The 27,219-nt window shown below is 54.7% G+C and overlaps 2 protein-coding genes across 9 annotated transcripts; one reads left to right on the forward strand and one right to left on the reverse strand.

The window, feature by feature from the left end:
* Positions 1–6: 6 nt before the first annotated feature.
* On the forward strand, positions 7–20,369 carry Tmem175 (transmembrane protein 175). Of its 6 annotated transcripts, none has more exons than XM_033758886.1 (12): positions 7–115; positions 7,390–7,449; positions 8,635–8,817; positions 8,986–9,024; positions 10,773–10,870; positions 12,347–12,398; positions 12,686–12,721; positions 13,506–13,589; positions 13,848–14,012; positions 15,243–15,321; positions 15,526–15,661; positions 16,232–17,280. In XM_033758886.1, exons 3-12 carry the CDS (start codon positions 8,665–8,667, stop codon positions 16,905–16,907), a joined length of 1,518 nt encoding a protein of 505 aa, XP_033614777.1. In that variant the 5' UTR covers positions 7–115; positions 7,390–7,449; positions 8,635–8,664; the 3' UTR covers positions 16,908–17,280. The 6 variants fall into 6 exon arrangements, with proteins under 6 accessions (XP_033614777.1, XP_033614776.1, XP_033614780.1 ...); XM_033758889.1 differs by lacking the exon at positions 7–115 and adding an exon at positions 145–373; XM_033758885.1 differs by lacking the exon at positions 7,390–7,449.
* On the reverse strand, positions 17,508–27,219 carry Dgkq (diacylglycerol kinase theta). Of its 3 annotated transcripts, XM_010641652.3 has the most exons (22): positions 27,081–27,215; positions 25,590–25,689; positions 25,259–25,344; positions 25,062–25,187; positions 24,838–24,991; positions 24,689–24,763; positions 24,512–24,612; positions 24,040–24,272; positions 23,869–23,959; positions 23,704–23,758; positions 23,527–23,588; positions 23,207–23,357; positions 22,918–22,953; positions 22,393–22,508; positions 20,729–20,880; positions 20,404–20,552; positions 20,020–20,198; positions 19,720–19,820; positions 19,491–19,637; positions 19,287–19,398; positions 19,059–19,211; positions 17,508–18,705 (listed from the first exon to the last, which is right to left on the reverse strand). In XM_010641652.3, exons 1-22 carry the CDS (start codon positions 27,147–27,149, stop codon positions 18,613–18,615), a joined length of 2,541 nt encoding a protein of 846 aa, XP_010639954.1. In that variant the 5' UTR covers positions 27,150–27,215; the 3' UTR covers positions 17,508–18,612. The 3 variants fall into 3 exon arrangements, with proteins under 3 accessions (XP_010639954.1, XP_010639953.1, XP_033614775.1); XM_010641651.3 differs by having other exon boundaries at positions 19,059–19,398; positions 27,081–27,219; XM_033758884.1 differs by lacking the exon at positions 27,081–27,215 and adding an exon at positions 26,811–26,880 and having other exon boundaries at positions 19,059–19,398.

The following is a 27,219-nucleotide window of genomic DNA, read 5'->3' on the forward strand; positions in this document are numbered from 1 at the left end:
CTCGGTGGCGCTGACGTCGCGGGCGTTGGGCGCGCAGCGCTGTTTAACTGTCGCCTCCGCCCGGGCCGCGCCACGGACTGCTTGGAGCCGAGGCTGCTGGCGCTGACGCCCCAAGGTAAAGGGAGGCCTGGGCAGCCTGAGGGCTCCTAACGCCGGTCTCCGGGGATGCCCCTTAGGTGACCTGCCCCCGCGGGTGTTTACTTCTCATCCCGCCCGGGGTGGGAGCTGAAAATGAACTCGTCGCTACTGTTGAAAGGCTGAAAGTTTAAACGTTAACAAGCCCAGTTCTCTAGCTTGTGTGGCAGAGTCGTATCTAGCGACATAGGATACAGAGCCCCGCTTGCCAGCAGCCACCCAGAGCTTCCCCCTCCAGGTAAGACGCAGCTCTGCGCCTGCCGACTGGATTCTAAAGCCCTAGCTTCCCAGGATTTCAAGCTTTAAAAATATCTCTTAAGGCAAATTAACACCCGCTATTTTAAAAGTCAAATAGCAAAAGGATAAAAAGATGTACACTGGACTTAGAGACAGCGAGCTCAAGGGCGCCTCACAAAGAGCAGTTTGATCTAAGTGCACACGAGGGTGTTTGCTTTGGGCATAGGAAAAGGACTTTCTTTGAATAGAAAGGAAGGAGGAAAAATGGCTTGCAGTTGCAGGTTACTTTTTGTTATTATTGGAATGAAACAAGGAATTCTGGTGACTTCTGGTTTCTGATAAGGAAAAAAAAGGCATCTGCTGAAAGAACGGGGAAGACCGGATTCCTAAGGCTTGTGTATTGAGGAAGAGACTTAAAACAGCAAGTAAACCTGAACAACTCACTAGAAAGCATGATAGAATTTGTAGCCTTGAACTCATACTGCCTGACCTAGGACCAAGTAGAGGTTTCTAAGTTCTGTAATTCCTTTGGAACCCAGAACCTACTCAGATATCTTTATAAATATTTAAAAAGCATTTTTGCTGGCATTACAGTAAATACATATCAGCACCATCTCAACCAAAATCTGCATCTCTACTCTTCTTTCCTGAACTCTTAGGTGTCTCACCACACGTATATACACATATCTATAGTCTTGATTCCCCTGTAGTAGATGTCATAGCAAGTTTAAGAGAATTATTTCATAATGATGAATTCATCAAAAGAATATACCAATCCTAAATTTGCACCTAACAACAAAGTTCTGAAATACACAAACTAAAAGAACTACAGGGAGAAATACCCAAGTCATAATTGGAGGTTAAGAGAGTTGGAGGATATTCCTTTGTTAATAGATGATATGATAGAGCCAGGCATGGTGGCACATGCTTGTCATCCCATCCATAATGAGTTCAAGGTCATCCTGAACTATACAGGGAGACCCTGACTCAAAAAACAAACTAAATGATATGACAGGTACCTAGAAAATCAACTGAGCATATAGTAGACTCAAACGTTATCAACTAACTTAAACTAATGAGCATTTGTAGAACAGTTCCTACAATGATAGCAGAATACACATTTTTCCCCCAGAGCATAAAGAACATTTACTAAGCTAGGTCATTTAGGGTTATCAAGTATGTTCACTGACCACAGTGAATTAAATTAGAAATTAATAACAGATCAAAAATCCTCTGAATACTTGGAGATTGAGAGCTCACTTTTAAATTCCCTTTTGGTCAAAGAAGAAATAAAAGAGAAAATAGTATTTAGAAATGCAAATACAATATTTCAAAATTACTAAAAGGTTTCATATCAGCAAACAGTGTTTTAAGAAACAAGGAGAAAAGCTAATGAAGCCCAAAGTAAGTGTAAGAAAGTATAATAAAAGTGCAATTCAGTGAAGTAGAAAACAAAAAAATCAGTGAAACGAAGCTGATTCCTTGTGATCAGTAACACTGACAGTCTGGCCACATTGAACAAGAAATAGAAAAGATAAAAATTACCACTATTGAGAATGAGATTTAACACTACTGAGAAGATGGAATGTTACAGTGTCATTCTGCCAATAAGTTCAGTTTAGGCTAAATGAATTAATTCATTGAAAGCACAAATTACTTCAGTTCACTCAAGAAATTGATAACTTCCTTTTTATTTCTTTTAAATAAAATTTGTATATTATGTAAAAATAGGTAACTTCCATAGCTCTCTACCTATTAAATATTAAATTTATAGTTTAAAATCTTCCTTTGAAGGCTGAGTGTGGTGGTATTTGCCTGTAATTCCAGTATTTAGGAGGCTGAAGCAGGAGGATCACCATGAGTTTCAGGCTACATAGTAAATTCAAGGATATCCTGCACTACATAGTGAGACCCTATCTAAAAAAAAAAAATCTCTTGGAGACTCCAACTTAACCTCTGCCCTGGGAATCCCACCAAACATTTAAAAAATAATGCCAATCCTATGTAAACTTTTACAGAAAATTGAAGGAAGGAAATAATTTCCCAACTCATTCATAATGACAAAACTATAGACTAACATCATGAACATAGGTAACAAAAAATTCTTCTAAAATATTTTTTAGCAAATGAAATCCAACACTACGGTTTGAGCATCCCTAATCCAAATACACAGAATGTTCCCAAATCCAAAACTTCTGAGTTCCAACTGATCAGCTGATAAAGTGCATGCAAATATTCAAAAATTTGAAAAACTCAAATCTGTATTGTGTGACAACCAGTTGGGATTTGTCCCAGGAATGTAAAGTTGGCTTTGTATTTAAAAAATAAACAGTGCAATTTACAGTTAAGAGTGAAAAAATACAACAAAATCTATCAGACCAGGTGTTGTGGTGCACCTCTGTAATCTCAGCACTTGGGAGGCTGAGGCAGGATTGCTGTGAGTTCCAGGGCAGCTTGAGCTAGACTGTGATACCCTGTGTCAAACAAACCAAACAACAAAAAGATCCTCTCAAGAGCTATTTTAAAAAGCATTTGATAAAATCCAACATCCATTCCTGAGTTCAAAACAACAGCGGACTAGGAGTAAAATTACATTTTCTCAGCATGGTAGGAGTATCTATGAAAAGCATAGCTATCCTCATACAGAATAATGAAAGACTGAATGTTTTACCTGTAAGATTAAGAAACCGAGGTTGTCTGGTGTCACTACTTGTACTCGGTATTGAACTGGAAATTGTAACCAGTGTAATGAGGCAAGAAACAGGAACAACGTTCATCTTGAAAATAACTTTAGTTTGAGATGACGTGATGTGCCAGGGTTCTTCAGCCCTGACAGCTCTCTGGGATAGATCATTCTTATGTGCTGGTGGGAAGTGTTGCCCTCTGTGTTAGGAGAGGCAGTTCTTGCCACCCCCGGTCACATGCTCACCACCTATAACAATCAAAAATGTCTCCAGACATTTCCAAATGTTTGCCTCCCCTAGGGAGGCAGAATCACCCACAGTTGAGAGCATTTGCTCCATTTCAAAAGTCAAGTGTAATCTACAGGAAAGAGATAGTAGATCCAATGAGTTTTGCAAGGTTGCAGGGTACAAGATAAATGTGCAAAAATCAATTCTGTTGCTGTACACTAGCAACATATTGGGAGTTGAAAATAGAAAAAAATATCATTTACAAAGCATCAAAAAGTGAAAGACTACAGCTGGGGATTTAGCTCAGTGGTTCCACCGCCTGTCTTGCAAGCGCAAGGTCCCGAGTTCGATCCCCAGTACCCCCCAAAAAAAGTGAAGGAGTAGGAATAAAGTTGAAAAAAAGATGGGCAAGACTTACACATTGAAAACTACAAAAGAATTACTGAGGGCCGGGAATTTAGCTCAGCAGCACTGCACCTGCCTTGCAAGCACAACATCCTGAGTTCTATCCCCGGTACAAAAAAAAAAAAAAATCTATTAAAATGTAACACGAAATTATGACCAACAGAGGAGATAAACTGGACTTCATCAAAATTACACACTTTAGCCAAGCTTGGTGCATACCTGCAGTCCAGCACTCTGAGAGGCTGAGGCAGAAGGATCACAGGTTTAATCCCAGCTTAGGCAGCTTAACTTAGACTCTGTCTCAGAATTTTTAAAAAAGGGCTAAGGATGTAGCTCAGTGTGAAGGCCTTAGGTTTAATCCCTGGTATCACAAAATAAATAATAAAAGTTAAAATTAAGAACTTCAAAGTACACTTGAAAGTGGCCAACAGGTAGAGAAGGTGAATGGATAAACTGATACTGTCCATAAAATGGAATATTATCCGGTGACAAGTCATTGAGCTGGCAAGACACAAAAGGACTTCAGGAGACCCAAATGTACATCACTAAGTGAAAAGCTGCATACTGATCATTGTACAACACTGGAAAAGACAGACTGGAGACCAGGGATTGGAGGAGGAAGAGTGGGAGCGTGGAGCCTTTTTAGGCCAGGAAGCTATTCTATGGTAACGGATGCCTGCTCTACATTTCTCAGACCCGGCAGAGTGTACAACAGTGTTGTCACTGGAAGCCAGGTCTTGAGACAGTGAGGAATCAGCCCCTCATATCCTTGGTCCTCAGTTCTTTCTGTCCTCCATAGAATTCAGCCAAGACACCCGGGCCATATGGGTCTGGGTGGAGTTTATTGCAGAGTTTATAAAAAGAAAGAGGCCTTTGGGCAAGAAGGCCACAGTGTCAGGCACAAGTGTGTGTCTGGATGCCTTTTATGCACAGAGAGGTGATTCCTGGGGTCGGGGAATTCAGGTGATAATGATGTTCATCAGTGTCTGAAATGTTGATACCTCAAAACTGCTTTCCTTGTCCTTTGAAGAGGTCAGAGTTCCTCTGAGGCCCCAGTCATGTAAGAATCTTAGTCAGCTGTCGGCCCAAGGGGAAACTGTAAAGTACACTCCCTTTGCTGGTATCATTGGGTATAGGCCATGGCATAAGGAATGCTGTGTGCCTGCTGTGGAAAGATGGCCAACTGGCCGGATGTGCAAAGGAGTGTGCGTGATGCATGACCGTGGGACGTCCCTGTGCTCTGAGGGTGGCTCGAGATCTAAGACCTCACCAGTGATCATAAATGTGTTGACACGTTGACATCTTTGTGTGTTTCCTTACTATAAGTGGCAGAGCATGCTGTTCTGAACCCCCTAATCACCTACCTAAGTGTGTGAACCCCAGTGCCCTTGGTCATGCGTTCATAGTGATGTGTCAGCCTTGGATCATCACTATGCAAAGCGTCCATGATGGCTACATGGAAGTGCAAAGGGCTGTAAAGGAACTATACCTGCTGCTTGGGTTTTCTGTGAACCTAAGACTGCTTTTTAAATAGTCTTCTAATTTTTAAAAAATCCACTGTTGAAACTGGCCGTGGTGGTGCACGCTTGTAATCCCAGCACTCGGGAGGCTGAGGCAGGAGGATCACTGTGAGTTCGAGACCAGCCTGGGCTGCATAGTGAGTTCCAGATCAGTCTCCACTACATAGTGAGACCCTGTCTCAAAAAACAAACAAACAAACAAAAAATCCACTGTTGAGGGTTAGGGGTGAAGCTCAGGGGAGAAGCTCTTCCCTACATGCTTAAGGCCCTGGGTTCAATCCCTAGCACCACAAGACAAAACAGAAATTGTTGAGGAAATGAGAAGGAAGCCCAGCAGAGTGGGAGAACCTAATTGCAAATTGCATATATGGTAATAGAACTGTGTCTGGATCGCTTCTCCGCTGTTTGGCTAAGATCAAGTGTAGCATTGTATCTGGAATCAGCATAAAGGAAAGGCTGTGGAGTCTCCTTCATCGGTGGGGTTGCGTCCAGACTCCAGCAGGGGTACAGGATGCCCCGCAGTGTAGACCTAGCTTCCTCAGGTCTGCCTCCGGGCCTGAGCCCTGTGCTGTGACCTTCTCGAGCCCCGTGCACTTTGCTGCATGCCAGGCTCAGACACAGCACACACCCAGAGTTCCTCCTTGCCATTCGGCAGTTCTCACAGCATCACGTGACATGAAACTGTAGGGACAGTGCGTGGTGCTGAGGACAGGCTTGGTAGCTGTCTCTTCCTCTTCCTGTCCCTGCGTGCAGACTTTCCCAGACGCCGTCCCTCCCTGTCCCTTCCCAGGGTGTCTTGTCTGGTGACTGCACACTGTTGGATGTGTGTCCTGCCCATGTCTGGGTCCGAGCCTTGCATGCTGTACAGTATGTCTACAATGGAATCAAAGCCTCGCCCGTGTCCTCTCACAAATTTCCAGGTTCTCCTTCTTACGTCCGTCAGCACTGGAAATCCTCCCGTGATAGTAACATTGTCACGCCACTCCATCCTTCTCCTTAGTCTTGTCTCCTTTCCTTCATTGGGGTCTCACAGACTTTTTAGCTGACGTGTCTTGGATATTGAAATGCCAAGCATTAGGTTATGCTGTGTTTGTGGTAAAATACACATAAAATACACATAAAATTTACCATCACAAGCACAAGGACCCAAGTTCTATCCCTGGTACCAAAAACAAAACCAAAAAAATGTAACCATCCTATTTGGGTTCTATGGATTGAACTTGCTCTTGGGAGGCAAGCAGTGGAACCACTGAGCTAAATCCCTGGCCCTTTTGTCCATTTTTTTTTCTCCTTTTGTTCATTTTTGAATTGCATTATTTCTTACTAAAATTTGATTTTAGGGGTCCTGGGATTTGGTTCAGTGGTTCCACCACCTGCCTCGCAAGTGCAAGGACCCGAGTTCGATCTCCGGTACCAAAAACAAAAAACAAACAAAATAAAATTTGATATTAGATGCCGAACCCTTACCAGATCCATGACTTGCAAATACTGTTTCCCATTCTATGGACTATCGTTTTTTGTCATGTTTTACATGGAGACTTGCTATGTTGCCAAGGCTGTTCTCAGACTCCAGGGTTCAAGTGATCCATCCTCCTGCCTCAGCCTCCTAAGTAGCTGAGATTGCAGGTGCTCACCACCACACGAGGGCTGTCTTAATTTTCTTAGGGGACTTTGAAACACAAAATAGTGCCCCAGAGGACTGATTATGACTGAGTGAGAATTAGAGACCCACATGCTCCCTCCTCCCTTCATCCCATGTGTTGTCTGGAGTTAGCCTGTTGGGTTCCTGTTTTGTGTTCTAAAGTTTGTTGCATTGCCTTGAAGGATGTAGATGGCATGTACTAGCTGTGTCACCTTGCAGCTTATGTTTCTCTTCTCAGCACTGTTTTGGTTTCACCCCTTTGGATCTGTGTTTACCTCCTCACTGGTACACAGTGGTTTCAGAATTGCTCAGTCTTTTAAGGAGTCTTGCTTCCTCACAGACCCTAGCTGCTTGCTGCCCTGTGGCTATGCTCAACCCAACCTTAGAGCTGTTGCTAATTGTTCCTGATGCCCAGGTGTCCCCTGCCTCTCATCCTAGCCCACTCTACAGGACTCTTGCCATCTAACTGGTGTCTCTGGTTTCACTTGAGTCTCCCCGATTGCTCGTAAAATTGAGTCTTTTTCTACCTTTTTTGCAGTGTTGGAGCTCTGTACATCCAAGGCCAGCTACCTACCACTGAGCTACAGTCCCACACCTGGTAGCTTATGTATTTATTCACAGTTTGTTTTCCTCTCTGGAAATTACTGGAAGCTTCCTTTACTCTTTTGGGGGTGGGATTTCTGGGATGTCATCTTGGCTGGGTTCCATGACCTTGTCCACTCCCCTCTTGGGCCAGAGTGAGCCATCTTCTTGTCTGGCAAGCATACCCACCATTCTGGAAGCCACCCTCCCTGGGTGTCCTATGCTGCTCCCACCCCTCGTCAGTGGCACAGGCAGCCTGTGCCCAGGACCTCTGTCTGGCAACCCCAGCTTCCTGCCTACCTGCTGTAGCCCCACATTTCCCCCTGCAGGCACTGCCTTCCTCCTCAGCCCACAGTCCACAGGCAGCTTTCCGTGTCAGGAAGGGCAGAAGAGACCCATCTCCTCTGCACCCTCAACCCTCCTCCACCTTGCGGGGGCTGCCTCCCAGTCCGCTCCCACCCTGTACTGCCAGACCCCACCACTGCCACCTGTCCACTCTGTCGCCGCTTGAGCAGTAACCCCACCACACTCTTCCCCCTCCCCTGGCTGCACATGGGGCTCAGCACACACTACCTAGTGGAGCCCTGTTTCATGCCCTGCAGCTGCCGGACCATCTTGTATCCCTCAGCCCCACGCAGCCAGCTTCTGCCAGCCACCTTGACTGCACTTGGTTCTTTGCACCTGAACACAGGTATCTCTCCTGCCTGGGGCTCAGCCTGCCAGGCATCCTGTGTCTTTGCAGGCCTGTGCTGGACATGGAAATCACCCAGGATCCGTGAGCCAGGGCAGCCACAGGGCATGTGCTGTGTGCTGCTCACCCTGGGTGGCTCTAAACTGGCCCCAGAGCACCATGCTCTGTCTCCTTGTCTGGGACAAAAGCATCTTCTGGGCAGAGCCTGGCATTGAGCCCAGAGACTTGGGATCCTTTTTGGTGACGCGGTGTGTGGAGCACTTGCCCTCCTTCACTGCTAGCCTCTCTAGGGAAACTAGGCCACAGCGAGTCTCTTGCCCTGATCACAGAATTCAGCTGTGCAGCCTGATGCTGGCACTCTTAGCCTGGAGGCTACAAAGTCTGGAGGGGCTGCTATGGAAGTGTCCCTCACCTGCTCCCCATGCCCAGCTGCCATCCTCATGGAAGAAACCCAGGGATGCGACCCCCTGCAGTGCACCACTCCACATTCAGAGCTGTGCTCCCTCCCAGGCTTCTGTGACCACCGGCAGCGAACTCACCATGTCTGGGCCTCAGAGCACAGGGCAGGTGCCAGATGCCCAGAGAGACTCGCCCCTGGGCAGGAGGGATGAAGATGCCAAGGAGGGGACCCAGAGCTCCCACCGCATGCTGGGCTTTAGCGATGCGCTGCTGTCCATCATCGCCACCGTCATGGTCAGTGTGGGGTCTGCCTCAGCTCACCCCTGCCCTCACAGAACCCTCCGGTTTCCCAGCTCCTCAGATGGGTTGGAGCAGCTAGCATGCGCCCTGAGCCCCAGTACCACTGCCTCCAAGGTTGCTTAGCCAAGAAGTGTCTCTGTCCCTCTGTCATTGTTCCTGCAGATCTTGCCTGTGACGCACACAGAGATCTCCCCGGAGCAGGTAATGGGGTAGGCTGGGGTAGGTTTGGTGGTGCTGTGGGCAGAGGCGGACTTCTGCTAAGAGGGACGTAGCTGGGATGGGGGAGCTGCCTTGGCCCCTGTGCCTGCCAGCCTGGGAGGGAGATGGAAAGGACGTCTAAGAGCATCTCTGTCCATGGAGAGCTTGCTGGGGGCATTTCTGAATCAGAGCAATGCATGTGGCTCTGCCTTTGGGAGGTGCTTGGGTACACACCTGTGCCATGCTTGCCCCCTGCATGACCAAGGCACCGTGCAACATAGAGCAGCAAGGGTACCACGCTGAGGTCTGGGGGCTGAGTGGGCTGATGGGGATACCCAGTACTCTACACAGGGTGCATCCAGGCTGGTGCAGGGCCCATAGCAGCCTGAAGCAACCATGATTTACAGCAAAGTGGCTCTGAAGGGTGTGGAGCCTGGGGAGCCTGCAGTGGGCAAGTCCAAGTGTCGTGAGGCACACACCTCACCATGGGCTTAGGGTGGGCTTCTGGGAGCGCACTCCTGAGGCTGTGAGAGGCCCAAGTGAGGATGTGCTGCCCCCTTGGTACTGCTCACATGGTGGGACAGCTCACCTTCCTGCATCAGCCTCATCTCAGAGACTCAGACTCTTTGGTGGTTTCTCTTGGTCCTAACTGGTTCTCAGGAAATTCCTACAAGTTCACGGGACACATCCAGAGGAAGGATGAGGCCTGGCAACCTCCCGAGGGAGTGTCAAACAGCTGGCACCTCCTGTGATGGAGCGCACGCCTGTAATCCCAGCATTTGGGAGGCTGAGGCAGGAGGATTGCCATGAGTTTGAGGCCAGCCTGGCCTACATAGTGAATTCAAGGCCAGCCTGAACTACATAACAAGACCCTGTCTCTAAAAATAAAAAAAGATGATGGGCTGGGGATGTAGCTCAGTGGTGCTGCCACCTGACTTGCAAGCGCAAGGTCCCGAGTTCAATCCCTGGTACAAAAAAAGTGTAGGGGGGCTGGGACATGGCTGAGTGACAGATTGCTTAGTGTGTATGAGGCCCTGGGTTCAATCCCCGGTACTAGGGGCAAAAATAAAAGAAGACCATTCAGCCTTGAACATCCACAGATAAGGAAGCATGATGGTATTTGGAGAGCAGCAGCACTGCTGCTGCGGTCTAGCTGCCTCAGACCAACGTGCACATGGACCAAGGTGCTTAGGAGCCATTAGCTCAAGTCGGGGCCTTCTCGGAGGTGAAGGCTGAGCACTGTGCTGAGGGAGCCCCTCCACGGCCTCCACTCCTGTGAGTTGATGTGTTGCCTGTGGCAGGCAGGCAGACACTACCTGCAGTCCCATAGGTTTCTGTGGGCACCTTGCCCCATGCTGTGTGAGACCACTTTGCTGGGCAATGTCAGGGCTGACCCTGCTGTGCTGTCAGTGTCCTTGTTTCTCCCACATTCACACATCGGAAATCAAACTTTAGGGTGACAACGTGGGAGGGGATTAGTGACCTTCTGAAGAGCAGCTAGGCCCATTGCTCCTTAGCCCCTCCTGCCACGTGAGGACCAGCCCGCTTTCTCTGCCTGCTTACTCATGGCTCATCTGTATCCCTGGTTCTGCCCTGGAGCTGGTGCTGAAGGACCTCTGGAACATGGACCTCTGCTGAGAACTGCCCAGCAGTGCAGCAATGACTCGGGGTCGGGTGAGGGAGAGGGTAACCAAACACTGGGCCATGTGAGAGGGTCACTGTGTTCTCACAGCAGTGCTCTTTTATTCCAGGAGTTTGACAAAAGTATGCAGAAACTTCTAGCCACCAGGATTGCTGTCTACCTGATGACATTTCTAATTGTGACGGTGGCCTGGGCGGCACACATCAGGTAGGGCTGGGCCTGTCCAAGGTGAAGTGCTCACTGTTCGGACTTACCAGACCCACACAGGGCCCTGTTCTCAGGGGCCCTGCGCTTTATCACATGCTTCTCTAAAGGGCTGGGGTAACAGATCACTCCTTCTCGCCCTCTCCCCAACTTCTTGCTGAGCCCTGTCCTGGGACAGTGGAGGGGACATGCATGTGCCCTGGCAGGCCTTATTCTGAACCACTCAGCACCTTCTGCTGGGCTTCTCACCTGACAGGTGTGACAGCCAGGGGCACTCTGCTAGGACGGCAGCAGTCAGGAGGGGGTGAGCCGTGTTGGCAGGGCCAGGGCCCTGTTAGTGCCTACCCTGTCCCACTCCCTGGGAAGCTGGGAGGAAAAGTATCTTCAAGATCAGGGGCCCCAACTACCTCAGCAAGCAGTGTCAGGAAGCCCCAGAGGTAGTGTAGATGTGTATATCTGCAGTTAGTCTGTAAAAAGGAAGTGCTTGTTGGGCAGTGCTAGGGAGCAGAAAAGGCTACAGATCTTGCTAAGTATTTGCACTGTGCTAAAAAATGCCACACATTTTGCATCACATACTGTTCTCAGCAGAGTGACTGTTTCTGGCGGTGCCCCTGGTGCCCCATGTTCAGATCTCAGGAGGGCTTTTCTGTGTGTCTGGGAGGCTTATGGGCTGGTAGTGCTGTGTGGCTGGCTGCGGGCCCTGGACGACTGCTCTGGCCAGCTTCGTGGCTTGCTCAGTCTGTCATCAGAAAGAGTGCAGGGCCCGGGCCCCGGAGGGAGGGGCTTTGTGGAGCTGTTCTGTGTTCCCTCCCTTTCCAGTATGCTGGCCTGTGAGCATAGTCATGGCACTCAGCAGGACACTAGCAGAGCTCCTGGCTCCCAGGTGGTGGCCCCATTTGGCTTTCATTGAAGGCTGAGGCCTGAATGAGCCCCAAGCACACATGCCTTGAGCCAGGGCTGTCCTTGGCAGGGAAACCCTGGGGCAGGGGCCAGATTGGAGCCTTAGGTACATGCACCCCCAAACAGCCGGAGGACAGTCCTAAGCACCTTTGGGCCGGCCCAGCTTCCCATGCCTCTCCTGGCTCTGCCTGCAGCTCGACTCCCCAGGCCCTGGTCCCACAGGATGAGCCTACTCCAGGGGCGCTTTGGAAACACCATGCCCAGGGCTACCCAGTGTACACGTGTGTCTGCAGTGATTTTGTCAGCCACATGCTTTAAACTGTGAGCAAAATGACAGAACATGTGGAATGAAAAGGTGCTTTATAGGGAAGTTGTGTCAACTTTGAATTTTGTGAACCTCATTTGCTAACTAGTGCTTTATATTTGGTCAAGAGTGACATCTTGGAGGCCAGGGATTTAGCACAGTGGCAGACATCCTTTAGTAACAGTGTAACCAGGAATGCCCATGACAGCGTTTGCTTGATCCTGTTGGCACCGCCTCTGACCGATGGCCCCTCTTCCTGTTCTTACCTTGTGCAGGTTGTTTCAGGTTGTTGGGAAAATAGACGATACACTTGCCTTGCTCAACCTGGTGAGTTTTTCATGTCCTTTTGCAAATGACGTTGGTTTGTAATGTGACCTTCCCTGGAGGACTTAGAGACATGGCCATGTGTTTCCCTCATAGCTTCTGGCTCCTCAGGCCCTGGAAGCTCCCACCAACCCCACCAGGTGCTGCCACCATCTCGGCCCACGTCTTCCCGGGGAGGCCAAGGAGAGTCCCCAAGCTGTCCATCCTGAGCTGTGGGCACCTGACACTGTCTTGCAGTGCTCCCATCCCAGGCCACCTGGCCCTGACCTTCCTCTCTCCCCCCTCTCTAGGCCTGCATGATGACCATCACCCTCCTGCCTTACACGGTAATGGCTGGCTCCCCATCCCCACACAGAAATGCAGGCCAGGGAGCTAGTTCAAGGCTGGGGCCACAGAGCTGCAAGGAGGGGAAGGCGAGGGTGGTGAGTAGGTGCAGGCAGACCACTTGGACTGGGCACAGTGTTCCCAGCTACTCAGGAGGCTGAGGCAGAAGGATCACTGAGTCCAGCCTGGGCAATAGTGAGATCCTGTATAAAAGAAGGAAGGAAACCAACAGAGACCACAGAGGAGGTCACTGACACCCCAGTTCCTTCCAGGCCTTGCTGCACGAGGCCCCACCCCATCCCTCCAGGGTGGAAGGGAGCATTCATTCACTTTCAGTCCAACACTCACACTCAGTGTGGTGTTCACAGTCAGACTGAAGGCTTGCAGCTGTGTACCAGAGAATTCAGATCTGGGGATTCTTTGTAAACTTGATGCCACTTTGACATTAAGGCCTGAGGCAGTGGATGGGATTGCTTCTTCAGGTATGTAGACAGACAGACAGACAGACACACACACACACACACACACATGCGCGCGCGCGCGCACACGCACGTACCATGTCACTATCCCCAGCCAAGCCTGGTTCAGTCTCATGCGTACAGTGTGGCTCCAGGCCAAGGCACCCACACACACACACACACACACACACACACATGCGCGCGCGCGCGCACACGCACGTACCATGCCACTATCCCCAGCCAAGCCTGGTTCAGTCTCATGCGTACAGTGTGGCTCCAGGCCAAGGCACCTGGTAACCTTTTGGATTTTATTTGCTTTTGGACACAGTTTTCCTTAATGGTGACCTTCCCTGATGTGCCTCTGGGCATCTTCTTGTTCTGTGTGTGTGTGATCACCATCGGGGCCGTGCAGGTAGGGTGTCAGCTGGCAGGGTGGGGTGCACATGTGGGGTTGCTGACTGCCCTACTTCAGAGCCCAAGGCCACCTATGGGCATGGATGTAGGCTGCCCAGGGCCCCTGCTCTGCTTACCTGGGACTGGAGGTCCTCACAGGCTCAGGGCAGGGGTTCCCATCCCTCTCCTCACCCAGCACACCCTTGGGTGCCAGCCCACCTGGGGCTCCACCCAAGCCCCTGCATGGGTGCACTGAGGGGTGACTGGCCCCCCACAGGCACTGATCATAGGCTACGTCTTCCATTTCCCATACCTGCTGAGCTCGCAGCTCCGCACCTCCACCCACAGAGCTGCGACCCGGCAGCACATCCTGCTCCTCGTCCTCCGCGGCCCAGCGCTGTGCTTCGCTGCAGCTGTTTTTTCCCTCTTCTTCTTCCCCATGGTGAGTGCTGCGGGGACCATCCCAGGGGAGGGCTCAACCCAGGCTCGGAAGCCCAGGCCTGCAATGGGCGGAAGGAGAACCTCGTCCACCTGCCTGGGTCTAATCGGGGGCCACGCCCTGGGAAGATACTGATGGAGGTGTCAAGAGGACTGCAGGTGTGGAGGAGGGGCTGGTGAGCACAGGTGGCTCTGCAGTCGTTGCTGGAGACCTGGCCAGGCAGAGCAGAGCACTCTAGTGGGGAGGCCTCTGGTGAGGGGAAGAAGGAAGGTGGATGTCAGTGTGAGCCGAAGTCTGGGGCCAGCTTTGTGGCCCGGTCGCCTCAGAGATGTCATCTTACGCCAGTGACAGCAGAGGGAGGATCTGAGCGTGGTAGTATAGGCTGGAGCTGGACCATGAGAAGGTGGCAAGAGGACCCGGGCTGGGCAGGGTGTTCTTGGTCTTGTTGCCTTGGTCAGAAGCCTCGGGTGGGGACGGAGTGGCCAGCGTGGGGTGAGTGGGTGAGGCCCAGACAGGCAGATGGGCAGCGAGGAGGACAGGCATGGAGGGTGGCAGTGCACGGGAGAGGCTGTGCGGTCCTGTGTTGTCCTCCTTGAGCTGCAGTCAGAGTTCATCCCTTTCTTCTGTCCTGGGCGCACCCGCTCGGTTTGTTACTTCTCTGCCGTGGACACTGGGTTTCACTTTGGGCCGCTGTGAGCAGTGCCACTGTGAACCTGGGTGAGCACCACCTCTTCACCTGTTTTCAGACCTGGGGCACACGCCCAGCAGTGGGCCTGCTGTTTCATGTGGTCCTTCCCATTTTATTTTTTGAGAACCCTTGTTGTTTGTCATAGTAGCAGCGCTATTTGCCTTCTCACCAGCAGTCTGTGAGGTTTCTTTCTCCACATCTTCACCAACACCTAGTATCTCTGATTCCAGCATCCCTCATGCTGGGCGCCCTCCCTGTTGGGTGTCCGTGTCTTCAAGTCCTCTGCTGTGTACAGCTGAGCGCTGGTCACGTGTTGAGTTGTAACGGCTCCTTGTGTATTCGCAGCAAGCTCTCACTTTCTCTATGGGTACCCTTATGCTCAGCATGGCGTCCTTGACTTGGGGTTCTGTATACCCACCAAAGGCAGTACCTTTGTCTTTCCTTTGTCTTTCCGGCCGGTCCTCCCCTGGAGCAGTGCCTGGGTCCCAGGGTGCATGGCCACCGTGGGGTGGGAGCAGTCGCTGACTTCCCATGTTTCGCCGCAGTCGTACCTCCTGATGGTGACCGTCATCTTCCTTCCCTATATCAGCAAGGCTGCCGGCTGGTGCAGAGGCAGGCTCGTGGGTAGGCCCTGCGGTCCCTGAGGACATTGGGTGCGGGGCTGGGCACACGTCATGGTGACCCTGGCTGGCTGCCCCGACTCTCAGCATCCTGCCCATCTCCTTTCCTGGCCTACACAACCCAGTCTTTGGGGACGGGGGTAGTGATGGCCACGATGGCCCCACAGCCTCGGACTGTGGCAGCTCCTCCCTCCTGGCACATCCACAGGCCTGAGGCAGCCCCCAGACCATGGTGTGGAGTTCTTCACCTTTGACCTGCAAGAGCCCCTCAGCAAGGAGCGGGTGGAAGCCTTCAGCGATGGTGTCTACGCCATCGTGGCCACACTGCTCATCCTGGACATCTGGTGAGGACCCCACTAGTGGCTTCCCTACCCACCTTCCAGGTGCCTGCCATCTGTCTCCAACCCCCTTTGAGGACCCAGAGCATCGCAGGAGGTGGTGGCCCCATTTCAAGGAGGGCAGGGCCCCCACGGTGTGGAGGCAGGGTGGTTTGGGGCTGGAGTGCCAGGGAGGGGTCCTTGGATAGCGTGGCACCTGCAGGATTCAGCCCCCTTCTGTGTGCCATCAGCCCTTCTCCCACCCGCCTCCACACCCAGCTGATAAAAGGTACTGCTCGTGGTACCCACCCTAGATGTGTTACCAGAGGACCAGCTACCTAGCAGGTGGTTCCTAGGTCTTGCTCATACCTCTCAGAGGGATACAGAGGCAGGGCGGGCCCGGGCTCACCAGCCACCCACCTGAGGGCTGACCCTGCCTTAGGGCTGCTGGTCAGAAGGAACCCACAGGTGCCAGTTAGACGGGTGTTCTACATGAGCACAGCGTCCAGCCGTTCTCGTGAAACGCACGCTGTGATGCTCAGACACTCAGACCTGGGCCGGGAGCTGGTTCCGATGTCCCGTGTTCTTGCTTGCCAGCGAGGACAACGTCCCCAACCCCAAGGACGTGATGGAGAAGTTTCACGGCAGCCTGGTGGCGGCCCTGGGCGAATATGGGCCGCACTTCCTGGCATACTTCGGCTCCTTTGCCACAGTGGGCCTGCTCTGGTTCGCCCACCACTCGCTCTTCCTGCACGTCCGCAAGACCACACAGGTCATGGGGCTGCTCAACACGCTCTCACTGGCCTTCGTGGGCGGCCTGCCACTAGCCTACCAGCAGACCTCGGCCTTCGCCCGGCAGCCCCACGATGAGCTCGAGCGTGTGCGCGTCAGCTGCGCCATCATCTTCTTCGCCAGTATCTTCCAGTTTGCCATCTGGACCACGGCCCTGCTGCGCCAGGCGGAGACACTACAGCCAGCAGTGAGGTTTGGCGGGAAGGAACACGCCTTCATGTTTGCCAAGCTTGCCTTGTACCCCTGTGCCAGCCTGCTGGCCTTTGCTGCCACCTGCCTCCTGAGCCGGTTCAGCACAGCCATCTTCCACCTCATGCAGATTTCCGTGCCCTTTGCCTTCCTGCTGCTGCGCCTGCTCGTGCGCCTCACCCTGGTGGCCCTTCGGTGCCTGCAGTCCCTGCGGCCAGCACACCTCCCACCAGGCCAGGCCGGTGCAGCTGATACTGACACCCAGTCCCAGCTCCTGCCTGCTTCCTGCTAGCAGCACACAGGCCACTCCCACGACCTGCCCACCCCACCCGACACCATGGGTCTCGTCTCCGCTGTGAAATGCCAACATCTGTCTGGAGGATGCCCACTGCCCTGCATAGGAACTTAATCCTCTGCTTCCCTCCTCACTCAGACACTGCCAGGAGGACGCCTATCTCTCCCTCACTTAGAACAGGCTGCCTTGGGATCTGCGTCTGGATGGCTTCAGGCAGCCACTCTACCCATCCCACCCCATTTGCCTGGAGCTGAGTGGCACCTCCTTCCCATAACTCAGCTGACCACAAAGCCAGCATGTGCAGCACCGCCCCACTGGGGCCTCCCAGTCCATCCAGCCCCTCCCCATGCCCAGTCACTGGACAGAAGAACAAGGAAGGGCACTCCAGGACACTGAAGCCCAACTCTATTTGTCCCAGGTATAAGTTAGGTCACATTCAGGTAGCATTAAGTCACAAGGAGAGGCCTGGGGCTCAGTGTCACAGCCCCGCAGGCAGTCTCACTTAAATAGAAGGCAGACCATACTGACAATTTACAAACAATTCCTGCAGGTTGAAGTCAAAGCAAAACTAATTACACCATTAAGGACTTGTTCTGAAGATGGTAAGTGACAAGAACCGCTCCACTGAGACCATCAATGGAATCTGGGATGCATGTGTCTGCAGCTTTGGCAGAAGCAGGGGAAAGACATGGCCTTGTGGCATAGAGATTCCTTGGAGGCTACAGGTCACAGCCACTCCCAAGGACGAGGCCCTCAGTAGTGCAAACCCAGTGCCTATGAGTGCTGGGAAGAGCTGGACCTGATAGGTCCCTTGCTTTGCGGGGAGTGCCTCTGCAGACTCTACACTGGCTGCTTATTTTTTGGTCAGATTCCTCCAGCGTCTGAGGGGAGACACTGAGCTCTTACGCACGGTTAAAACGGCTTCATTCACACCAGCCAGGCTGTCCCAGCTGGGCTCAGCCACAGTGGTGCCTGGTAGGGTGGGAACTGTGTCTACACTGGTGTGCAAGAGCCACAGGTTGCTGGCAGATAGTGCTATGTAAAGTGCTACATTTAAGAATGAGGGCATTAAATCCACTCCTCCATATGACAGGTGTTATTTACACATACACCCAGTTGGACCTTGAAGCCCTGCTTCTAGTCCCCTCTGGGCACTATATGCCTACCCCTGGGGTCAAGGGGAGCCCAGCCCACACTCTGGTTGCTGCACAGTAGCCACCCAAACCCATCTGGCCTCAGTGGACAGAAGACTCCTCTCCCAGGGGAGGCTGGGCACTGCCCAGCACCCACAACCACCTCCCCTGGTCCAAACCCCGCTGCAGTGACAGGGCCGGAGACAAGGGACAGCACCTTCCCTGTGCCAGGCAGGGAGGTAGTTACCCCATGGCCACCAGGGCTGCATGCCACCTGCCAACAGTGGGGAAGGAGGCTGAACAGCTGCTTCAGAGGACAGCCTGAGGGGCATAAGATGAAGTCAAGAGGCCACCAAACAAGTTCCAGTGCTGCCCCAAGGGGCAGGCCAGCCAGGAACCCTGTGCTCCCATCTGGGACTGTCCAGGGCTGCCACCCACCCAGGGGTTTCCAGGTGACACTGGACAGGGACAAGGGCTGGAGCCGTCCTGGCCCCAGGAAGATGGTATGGGCAGGGTGTAGCAAGTCCCATCAGATGGATGGCTCCAGCACCACCTGGACCTCTCTGCCCTTACTTAGCAATGCCCTCAGGGGCAGGCGCAGCATCCCCCCTGGTGACTGCAGCCTTCCTGGGCTTCTGCTTGGCCTTCCTCAGCATGTGGACCTGTCCCAAAATGGACAGGATGGATCAGAGAGTTGGGGGCACCAGGTTGCAGCCCTTGGGTCCAAAGGCAGCCAGCCACTCTCAGCTCAGCTTCACAGAGGGTTTAGGATTAGAAGCAGGGCGACACTACAACCTGCTGGACAATGCCTTTGGCCCAGTCCCTCTTTGAGAGGCCCAGATGTCTACACTGAGGGGCACAGGGCTTGAAAGTCTGAGTGCCCACATCAGTTTCCATGGCTCTCCCGTTCACAGGTGGCCCAGGCTCACTTGGGCAGCAAGGCTACCCCAGCCATCCCTCATCTGTGGCCTTCTGCTCCAGCCACCTTGCCCAGGCAGTCAGCCACCCAACATACCTTGGGGCCTGCGGCTGAGATGATCATGTGTCCTGGGGCTTGGACCCAGGGCTCACCATCCACCTGCACTGGCGTGGCCTTCAGGAGCGTGACACGGAAGTAGGAGCCTTGTGCAATGCGGATACCAGAGCGCAGCCCCCCTTGCACCTGGCCCTGGCAAGGAGGGTGGGAAGCTGGTTTAGCGCGCCGTGGGGTAGCACAGGAGCCTGCCCATGGCCTAGCGCTCACCATGTGCACGACGCCAGTTACGCCCACCACCTCCAGCAGCCCATCGTCCATTCGTGGCTTCTCAAACCTCGAGTCACTGTCAGAGCCCCAGAGGTCAGCTCCTGAGCCCCAGCTGCCCCAAGAGACAGAGAAGTGCACCAGGGTCAGGCCCAGCACCTGGCCAGGCCCAGGCCCTGGCCCGTGCAGCCTTGGGGGCCTGCACACCTGGGGATATTGATGAAGATGAGGCCCTCGATGCTGGGCAGCTCCACCTCCCGCTGTTCCACCTGCAGCCGGATCTCCTTGTGTAGGCCTCGAGAGTGGCTGATCTTCTGCAGCCCAACCCGAACATACACACCCTTGTTGTGGAATCTGCAGGAGACACGAGAGTCAGCATCCCTGGGTGGGGGCTGCGCCTGGCCAAGCGTGGTGTTCTCGGCCTACCCTGTGGTACCTGCTGGTGAACTTGCCAGGCTCCTCCTCCCGTGCCTGGTGGAAGTCCAGGCTGAGCTCAGCATCGATGCCAATGCCACAGTAGTTACTCATCTGTACAATCTGGGAACAAGGGCTCTTCCAGGACACCACCTCTAGTGTTTGGCTGCCTCCTTTCCAAACCTGCTCTTTGCTGTTGCCACAGCTGCCTTTTCCCTGGGCTGCCCTGCTCAGCCACCCAGCACCCCAAGAAGGCTGCATGCCCCATGGTGCGGCTAAAGGAGGGGAGCGTTGTGGGCAAGGGCCAGGGGCCACGTGGTACCTTGGGGGGCTCTGCATCCACCACATTGTTGTCTATACCAGCGGCCTTGTGAGCATCCAGCAGGATGGTCCAGCGGTCCATGAGCACAGCATCCGCCTCATCCACAGACACCAGCATGGAGAACGGGTCCTCTCCACTGTAACCCGCACCCCAGCGGAGGACCCGGCCGAGGTCGTTCCCTGAAACACAGGTGAGACTTTGAGTGCTGCCACATACCACCTCCGGAGAGAACTTACCTCAAAATGGAGGGACAGACTCCCTACAGGATGGAGACCCCACCACAGAATGGAGATGTCACCATGGGACAGGGACCCCACCACACACCTTGGACAAAACTTGAGGTAGGGATACCCTGAGACCCTTCCACTTGATGGCTGACCCCACCTGTGCCCAGAGGCAGGATGGCAACAGATGGCTCCTGGCAGGCCAGATGGTGCCGTGTCTCCTCCAGGGCAGTGAGAACCCAGCCCACGGTGCCGTCACCGCCACACACTAGCACCCGGAAGCAGGGCACCTGGGCAAAGAGGTGGAACCTGTGGTGGGAGACGAGTTCCTGTCACCGTGCAGGGCACCCACTGCAGGTAGGAGGGTGGCTGCCAATGTCCAAGATCAGGACCCGCCCACATGTCCCAGACCCAGGCAGCCCTTTCCTTTTCAGTGTGTCTCCGGCTACACAAAGGACTTGGGGAGTCAGGGTGGGGTGCCTCACCCAGGAAGCGGCCCCCCGTTGGTCAAATCGAAGACCTGGTGAGGGTTCAGCAGCTTCCGGAAACTGCAGAGCAGGTCTCGGCCCTTGAGGCCCCCACTCTTGGGGTTCACAAACACGAGGAGGGGGCAGCAGTCTGAGGGCAGCTTTGTGTGCTGTGAGAGGGGAGGCCAGGTGAGGGTAGGTCCTGAGGTCCTCCGTGGCAGCTGCTAGCAGTGCCCAGCCCAGGACCGCAATATCCCAGGCCAGGGCACCCCTCCTGAGGAAGACAAGGCTTCACCCTCATGTGCCAGGCCCTGGGGCCACACGCTAAGCCCACCCCACAACTGGACACAAGACAACCTTCCATAAAAGTCTTACCCAGACTGTCAGCCACCTGGAATTCTACACATGAAGGCCAGGGCCAGACTCACCATGACATGACACTCACCAAGGGCCCCACCTACCAGGCTGGAAGCCACAGGTGACCCTGCGTGGCACCTCCAGCCATCTGTCCTCGAGGAGCCACCTTATACCCTTTGGAGGTCAGCAGCAATGAGGGTTTCCTTGCCCATTGGACAACTAGGGGCAGGGCTGGGCATACAGGGTGGCTGCCCAATCCCCTGGGCATCAGACAAACCCATCTCCCCAACCCAAGTCCAAGAAACGGCCCAGGAGTCTAGACAGGGTGGACCAGGCTGGGGTCCTTGTGACAGGGTAGGGCAAGGAGAGACAGACAGGCCAGGTTCAGACACAGGGTGGATGGTGGCACACAGGCTGGGCCGTGGCTGGGGCAAGGACACACTCAGGGCCGCATGGTCCATGGGCAGGCAGGGCTGCCTGCGGCCACCACTTACCCACTCACCCCAAGGCGGGTAGCTGACAGGAGAGAGAAAGCAGTATCGGCCTCTCGCCTAGCAGGGCTGCCTCCACAGGGGATGACCAGGGCAAAGGCAGGAGGGACCCAGTGTCACCGCCCCAGGGTCAGACCCCAGCCTCATTCTGCTCTAATACTGCTCCCAGAACAGGTTCAAGGACAGGGGTCACAGTGCAGACCGGCCATGGACATCTAGCTCCAGGGACCCTCAAGGTGGGCAGACTGAGGCTCAGAGAGTGCAGGTACAGGGTGGGTCCAGCTGCAACCTCTCGGGTTGCCTTGCACATGCTGTACCGATGGGCCATGCCCCTTGCCCTAGGCTGCCCACTGCGCAACCACTCTTCCTGGCACTACGGGCTCCTAAGAGTGCTCTCCAAGGTCAGGAGCTCCACCTGTTGGCCAGAAGCGGCCCAAAGCTCAGAGTTAGGTCCCCAAGGCCACCAGGACAGGCAACAGCACATGGGAGTGTGGTCACACTCCTTTAGTAAGGTATCCACTGGGGAATCCGATGTACTGATGCCGCCTGAAGCGGCATCCCGTATCCTGCCCAAAGGCTAGAGGTCTCAGGGTCAGCAGGCCCCAAGGGACAAGTCTCGCCACTGAGCAGCCTTGGATAAGTGCAGACCCTCTAACTTCCACCCTCTGTTGTAGAGTAGGCAGCCTTGTCCATCCTGGATTACTGTGAGGGCAGACCAAGGTGCCACCTACCAGTCTGGCAAGGTCAAGAAGATGGCATTTGAGACTGTGCCCAGCTGCATGGGCATGTGGATATCCTCGGGGGTGTGAACACTGTCCCGAACTGCCCACTCACCAGCACATCCGGGAGCACCAGTGTGGTCAGTGGCTGGCCATGCACAGCTGTGTCCCTCCCCAGCATATATAGCCGCTCGGCCTCAGCAAAGCAAGTGACGTCCAGCACCACTGCACCTGTAACAGGTGGGCCGCAACTCAGGCCAGGCTGCAGCCAGCTCAGGTCAGCCAGAGGGAGGTGTGCACGGCAACAAGAGGCATGTCAAGGGAAGGCCGGGTTCAGGGGATGCCCCTCACCCACTACCCTCACCCCCAACGTGGAGCCACAGGTGTGTGGGCCCCCAAAAGCAGGGACCAGGTACACATGAAATCTACCCCAGGCAAAGTCACTGACCAAGAAAGGGCAAGTAAGTCATAGAAAAAACAGCCAGGCCTCAGTGTATTTCAGCAAAGCATCAGAAGTAAACCAGGACATAAACCCAGGGCCTCACTGGGCACACAGCTGCAGCAGAGGCACCTGAGCTCACAGGAGGGAGAAGCGTGGCCTTGGCTTCACAGCCAGGGATGTCGCTGGGCAACAGCTCACCTTGGGAGTAGACGTGGCTCACGGACACTGTGGCAGCTGCACAGATAGACGGCGGTCAGAGTACCCAGCACCCAGGCCAGGCTGACCCCTGCAGCACCACCTCCAGTGTGGCCCAGCCCAGGCAACCCTAATCCCACTCTGGAACTGGGTCCCCATACCTCCAGAAGTGGAGTGTAGGCACCTTAGGGCGTAACCACAGAGGGAGGGCACTCAGATCCCTGGACAAGGTAGGAAGACCTGGCCCATGTCGGCTCCCTCCCAGCTGAGCCCAGTCCACCCAGGGTCATACCTTTGGTGGTCATGGCCTCATGCAGCAGATCACCATACTCTTGAGGAGACAGGCCGGGTGGCAGACCACCCACGAACAGAGAGACATGCGGGGCCATGGCCCTGCTCTCCACCACATAGAATCGTGTCTGGCTGGCCTGCCGCAGGGATGTCTATGGGGAGAAGGGACTAAACATGGGGACAGGGGCAGCAGTGCCCCCTCCAGAATAGGGTATTGTGAGGAAGCCATGAGAAGGCAGGGCCACCCCTTGGGGACCTGGGGCGAGCTCTGCTAGAGGATAGGGCAGGGCTCCTGCCAGGGCTGGTGTCTACCCCATTGACCTGCCGGATGTCCCAAAGCCGCTCAAGCAGGGGCTCCTCATCTGCCAGGACCATCCGTTGGACTGCAGAGAGGCATGGACATCAGCACCCCCACACCTGTGCAACAGCTGCCCTGGGCCCAGGGCACAGATGGGCAAGGGCATAAGCAGGAGTGGTCAGAGGGCACGTCAGGCTCACCTTGCCTGCTGCCCATGAGCACCTCCACCAGCTGGAAGCTCTCAGGATCCTCAGCCTGTGCAGCAGGGGGTATGGGGTGTCAGGCCTGGGGATGCTCTCCTCCCAGCATGCCCATGGGGACAGGGCCTGGCCCCAGGGTAGTAGCCCCAGGCAACTCCCACACACCTGGCGTCCAAGTAACGGGAGGACCTCTAGCACCACAGTGCGCACCGTGCTCTGGGAAGTCACCCGGATGGACACATAGGCCACGCCCACCCTGTTGGGGATAGGCTTAGAGCTTGGTCCACAGCCCCTCTCTTCCCCTCACTGCCCCAGACCCCAAGCCTCAGGCCTCACTTGAGCCAGCCGGGGTAGATTTTCAGGACTTCCTGGGCACGGGGCCGTGCACGGATGACCCAGGCCTCAGGTTCATGGGACCCAGAGCCCCTGCCACTGTCTTCCTCAGCCAGGCCACCACTTCCAGCCTTCCCTAGGGTCTGGTCATCACCAGCCAGCGAGGGCAAGGGCAGCTCCTGAAGCTCAAAGTCTCCAGGGTCCTCACTGACATAGTAGGCCCGCAGTGCTGCCTCCTGCAGGGTGAGGGGTTGGGGGGGCAGGTGTGAAGGACAGAGAGAGGGGCCAGGTGTAGGGGACCAGGTGTAGGGAGGAGGTGGGGCCAGGTGTGGGAGTAGATGAGGGTTCAGGAGTGGAGAGCAGATGGGAGCCAGGTATGGGGGGAGTCCAGTGTGGAGCCAGCAGGGGAACAAGTTGGGGGCCAGGTTTCCAGGCATGGCTGGCACTAGATCTGACACCATGGAACCCTCCTTACCAGCACCTCCTCACTCCTGGCCAGGCGAGGCACAGTGACCAGGTGGAAATGGTTTCTCCTTACGGTGTCATTGCCATCAAAGATCTTCAGGGTCTGTTTGCCTGGCCAGTGGAGAGCAGTTAAAAATCTGGGGGGCTGGGCACGAGAGGGTGAGTGGAGGCCACGAGGGGCGCTTACTGGACTCAGGGGTTGCTGGCATGTCCCTGCCAGGGCCTAAAGCCGCACTTCCATCCACACCATCATCCCCGTCACCTGTGGGGTGAACAGGCCTTTGTACTCACTGCCACTCTCGGCCCCCTGCATCCCCAGGCTGCTCCACTGCTCACCCAGCTCCAGGGCTGCAGTCTCAGCAATGCGGAAGCAATGCATCTTGCTGAAATTTCGGGACAGCAGGCGCACACACGCAGGGGGCAGGACCATGGAGCGCAGCCGCCCAAAGGTACACTCAGGGGCCAGCACCGCAGAGCACAGCGAGTGGGCCTGGGGGACACCGGCATGAGCCAGGGCCTGCTGGAGGCCACACTGCCCTAGCCCATCCCCGTGTGCCCACCTGGATGCCACACCATTCGCAGCGCACACCAGCTAGCACATCCGAGGAGCCACAAGTCTTCCTGCAGACCTCGCAGCGTGCGCCCAAGGGCAGGTTCCCCTCCCGCCAGTGGTGGTGGTAGGTATCCTAGGGGAAGTGGAGCCGTCAGGGACTTGCCCCCGCAGCTGCCCGTCCTGCCCCAGCTCCCATGCACTCACATGGTCATGGTGTCCATCCTGGTGGCACTGGCGGCAGTCGCTGCAGGCGAAGGGCACACAGTCGGCGTGAATGTGCAGCTCACACACTACGGGCAGGCAGGGTTAGGGCCTCCGGCAGCCCCACCTCCACACTCCTTGCAGGCCTCTATTTGGGCTGAAGCCAGCCCAGCCTCTGCCACCCTGTGCCCAGCTCCCTTCACCCCAACCGTGTCCTGACTGGCTCGCACCCCGACAGCCCTGCACCTCCCTCCCACATCCCTGGGCCACCAAGTTTGACAGAGACCAGGCCCCTGGGTGAAGGGCTGTCCGAGGCTGGGCAGTCCAGTGGTACCTTCACAGCGGAGTGCAGGTGCCTCCAGGCCCTTGCGGCAGACAGCACAGAATTTCCGCTTGTAGAGCCCACGAGGACCAAAGCAATGGGCTACAGGGACCTGCAAGGTGAAGAGAACCTCAGACCTAGACTGCCCAACCTGCACTCTGGCCTGAGAGTCTGCCTGCCATGCTCTACGGGCCCAATGCAGGCTGCCCTGCGGGGACTGCTCCAGAATGGTTCTCCCTCTCCTCAGCTCTGTGGGTACCCTAGTTCTGCTGGACACTGCCACTCAGGAGGCCCCAGGTGGCCTGGCAGAGCAGGGGCAGGGGAAAGAGCCCTGAAACTTCACACAAGTGGAGGAGGCCTCAACTGCCAGGCACGTGTCACCAGGGACCCCACAGGGGCTGAGACCATGCACTGGCTTACTGCCTCTCCATGGGAGCCCACAGCAGAGGAAAGGGAGGATGGGTGTTTACCCTGACGCTTACCTTAATCCTGCTGCTAAGTTAAAATATGCACACTAGAAGGGAGCTAGTATGGACATGCCAGAATGTAGATGATTTTTATTTTCTTTTTAAATACCTATATCCTCTAAACATTCATCATTTGTATATTTGAAGTACATACTTGTATCTTTTTAAAATTTAGTAAAGTGAAAAAGAAAACATGAGAATGAAGTTAAAACTGCAGCCTCAGGAAAACCAAACGAGGGGCCCCATGGTGAGCACAGTAGCCTGAGAGTACAGGGGACACAGGACCCACATCCTCTGGCCTTCGGCACTTGTGCCTGTAACTGGGTTGTCCCCCACCATCATGGGGCAGACACCAAGCCAAACACATCCGCAGCTGGAGGGCTCCCCTCAAGTGCACGCACAGCCAGTCCTCTCCAGCCCCTCCCCAGCACAGGAGGGAGAGGGTGGAGAGTGAGGTGGGGGGGCACCCCCAGCCCCGCCCAACCTGCTGTCACCCACAGAAGGGAAGCCCCATGCCCTGCCAAGACCCAGCCAGGCATGTCGCTGCGCCACTGAGGACTCCATGGAGGGAAGACCATGGCCAAAACCAGCCTGTGTATGCCTGTCATATTAGCTGCATGTCCACCTGCATTTGTAAGAAACTGCAGAGAGCTTTTGCGCTTTGTTAGCTTCTCCCAGTGGTGACCTCTTACAAAGCTGGTCAGTGTCACAACTGGGCACTGCAGGGTACAGTGGACACAGACCGATCCCCCAGGACCCCTCATACCGCCCTTTGCAGCCACACCCAGCTCCCTGTCGAAGCCAGTTGTGCTTCTTGAGCTTCCTCATTTCCAGACTCCAGCACTCAGTTCGTGTGCCCTTCGGGCGGGACTGGCTTTTCTCAGTCCAGCTCCCTCTGGGAGCCCATCAACAGCTCCTTCCACTTCATCTCCGAGCAGGACTCTGCCCTTAGCTCCCCAGCTGTGGTGTGACTAAGCCGAAGGTCAGCCAGGGGTCACCATGGCCTGGAGCCAACACATGTGCCCACAGCACTCACCCGCACCAGGCTGGGCGCCACACCGGCACATGCAGTCTTCACGTGCCGCAGGCACTTCTCGTGGGACATGAAGTTGCAGACTGTGGGAGAGTTGCAAGTTGGCACTGTCCCCCTGGATAGCCACCATCCCACTCAGTAG

The sequence above is a fragment of the Fukomys damarensis genome, unplaced genomic scaffold (genome assembly GCF_012274545.1).
Source record: "Fukomys damarensis isolate Sample0158 unplaced genomic scaffold, DMR_v1.0_HiC HiC_scaffold_35, whole genome shotgun sequence".
NCBI lineage: Eukaryota > Metazoa > Chordata > Mammalia > Rodentia > Bathyergidae > Fukomys > Fukomys damarensis.

Excerpts from the sequence above, each read along its gene's own strand:
- Tmem175 (XM_010641653.3), top strand. The coding sequence starts at position 8,284 with ATGCTCTGTCTCCTTGTCTGGGACAAAAGCATCTTCTGGGCAGAGCCT. Across the intron at positions 9,025-10,772 it reads CAGAGATCTCCCCGGAGCAG|GAGTTTGACAAAAGTATGCA; the intron begins GTAATGGGGTAG and ends CTTTTATTCCAG. Across the intron at positions 10,871-12,346 it reads GCCTGGGCGGCACACATCAG|GTTGTTTCAGGTTGTTGGGA; the intron begins GTAGGGCTGGGC and ends TACCTTGTGCAG.
- Dgkq (XM_010641651.3), bottom strand. The coding sequence starts at position 27,149 with ATGTCCCACGAGAAGTGCCTGCGGCACGTGAAGACTGCATGTGCCGGT. Across the intron at positions 25,690-27,080 it reads TGGCGCCCAGCCTGGTGCGG|GTCCCTGTAGCCCATTGCTT; the intron begins GTGAGTGCTGTG and ends TTCACCTTGCAG. Across the intron at positions 25,188-25,258 it reads AGGATGGACACCATGACCAT|GATACCTACCACCACCACTG; the intron begins GTGAGTGCATGG and ends CACTTCCCCTAG.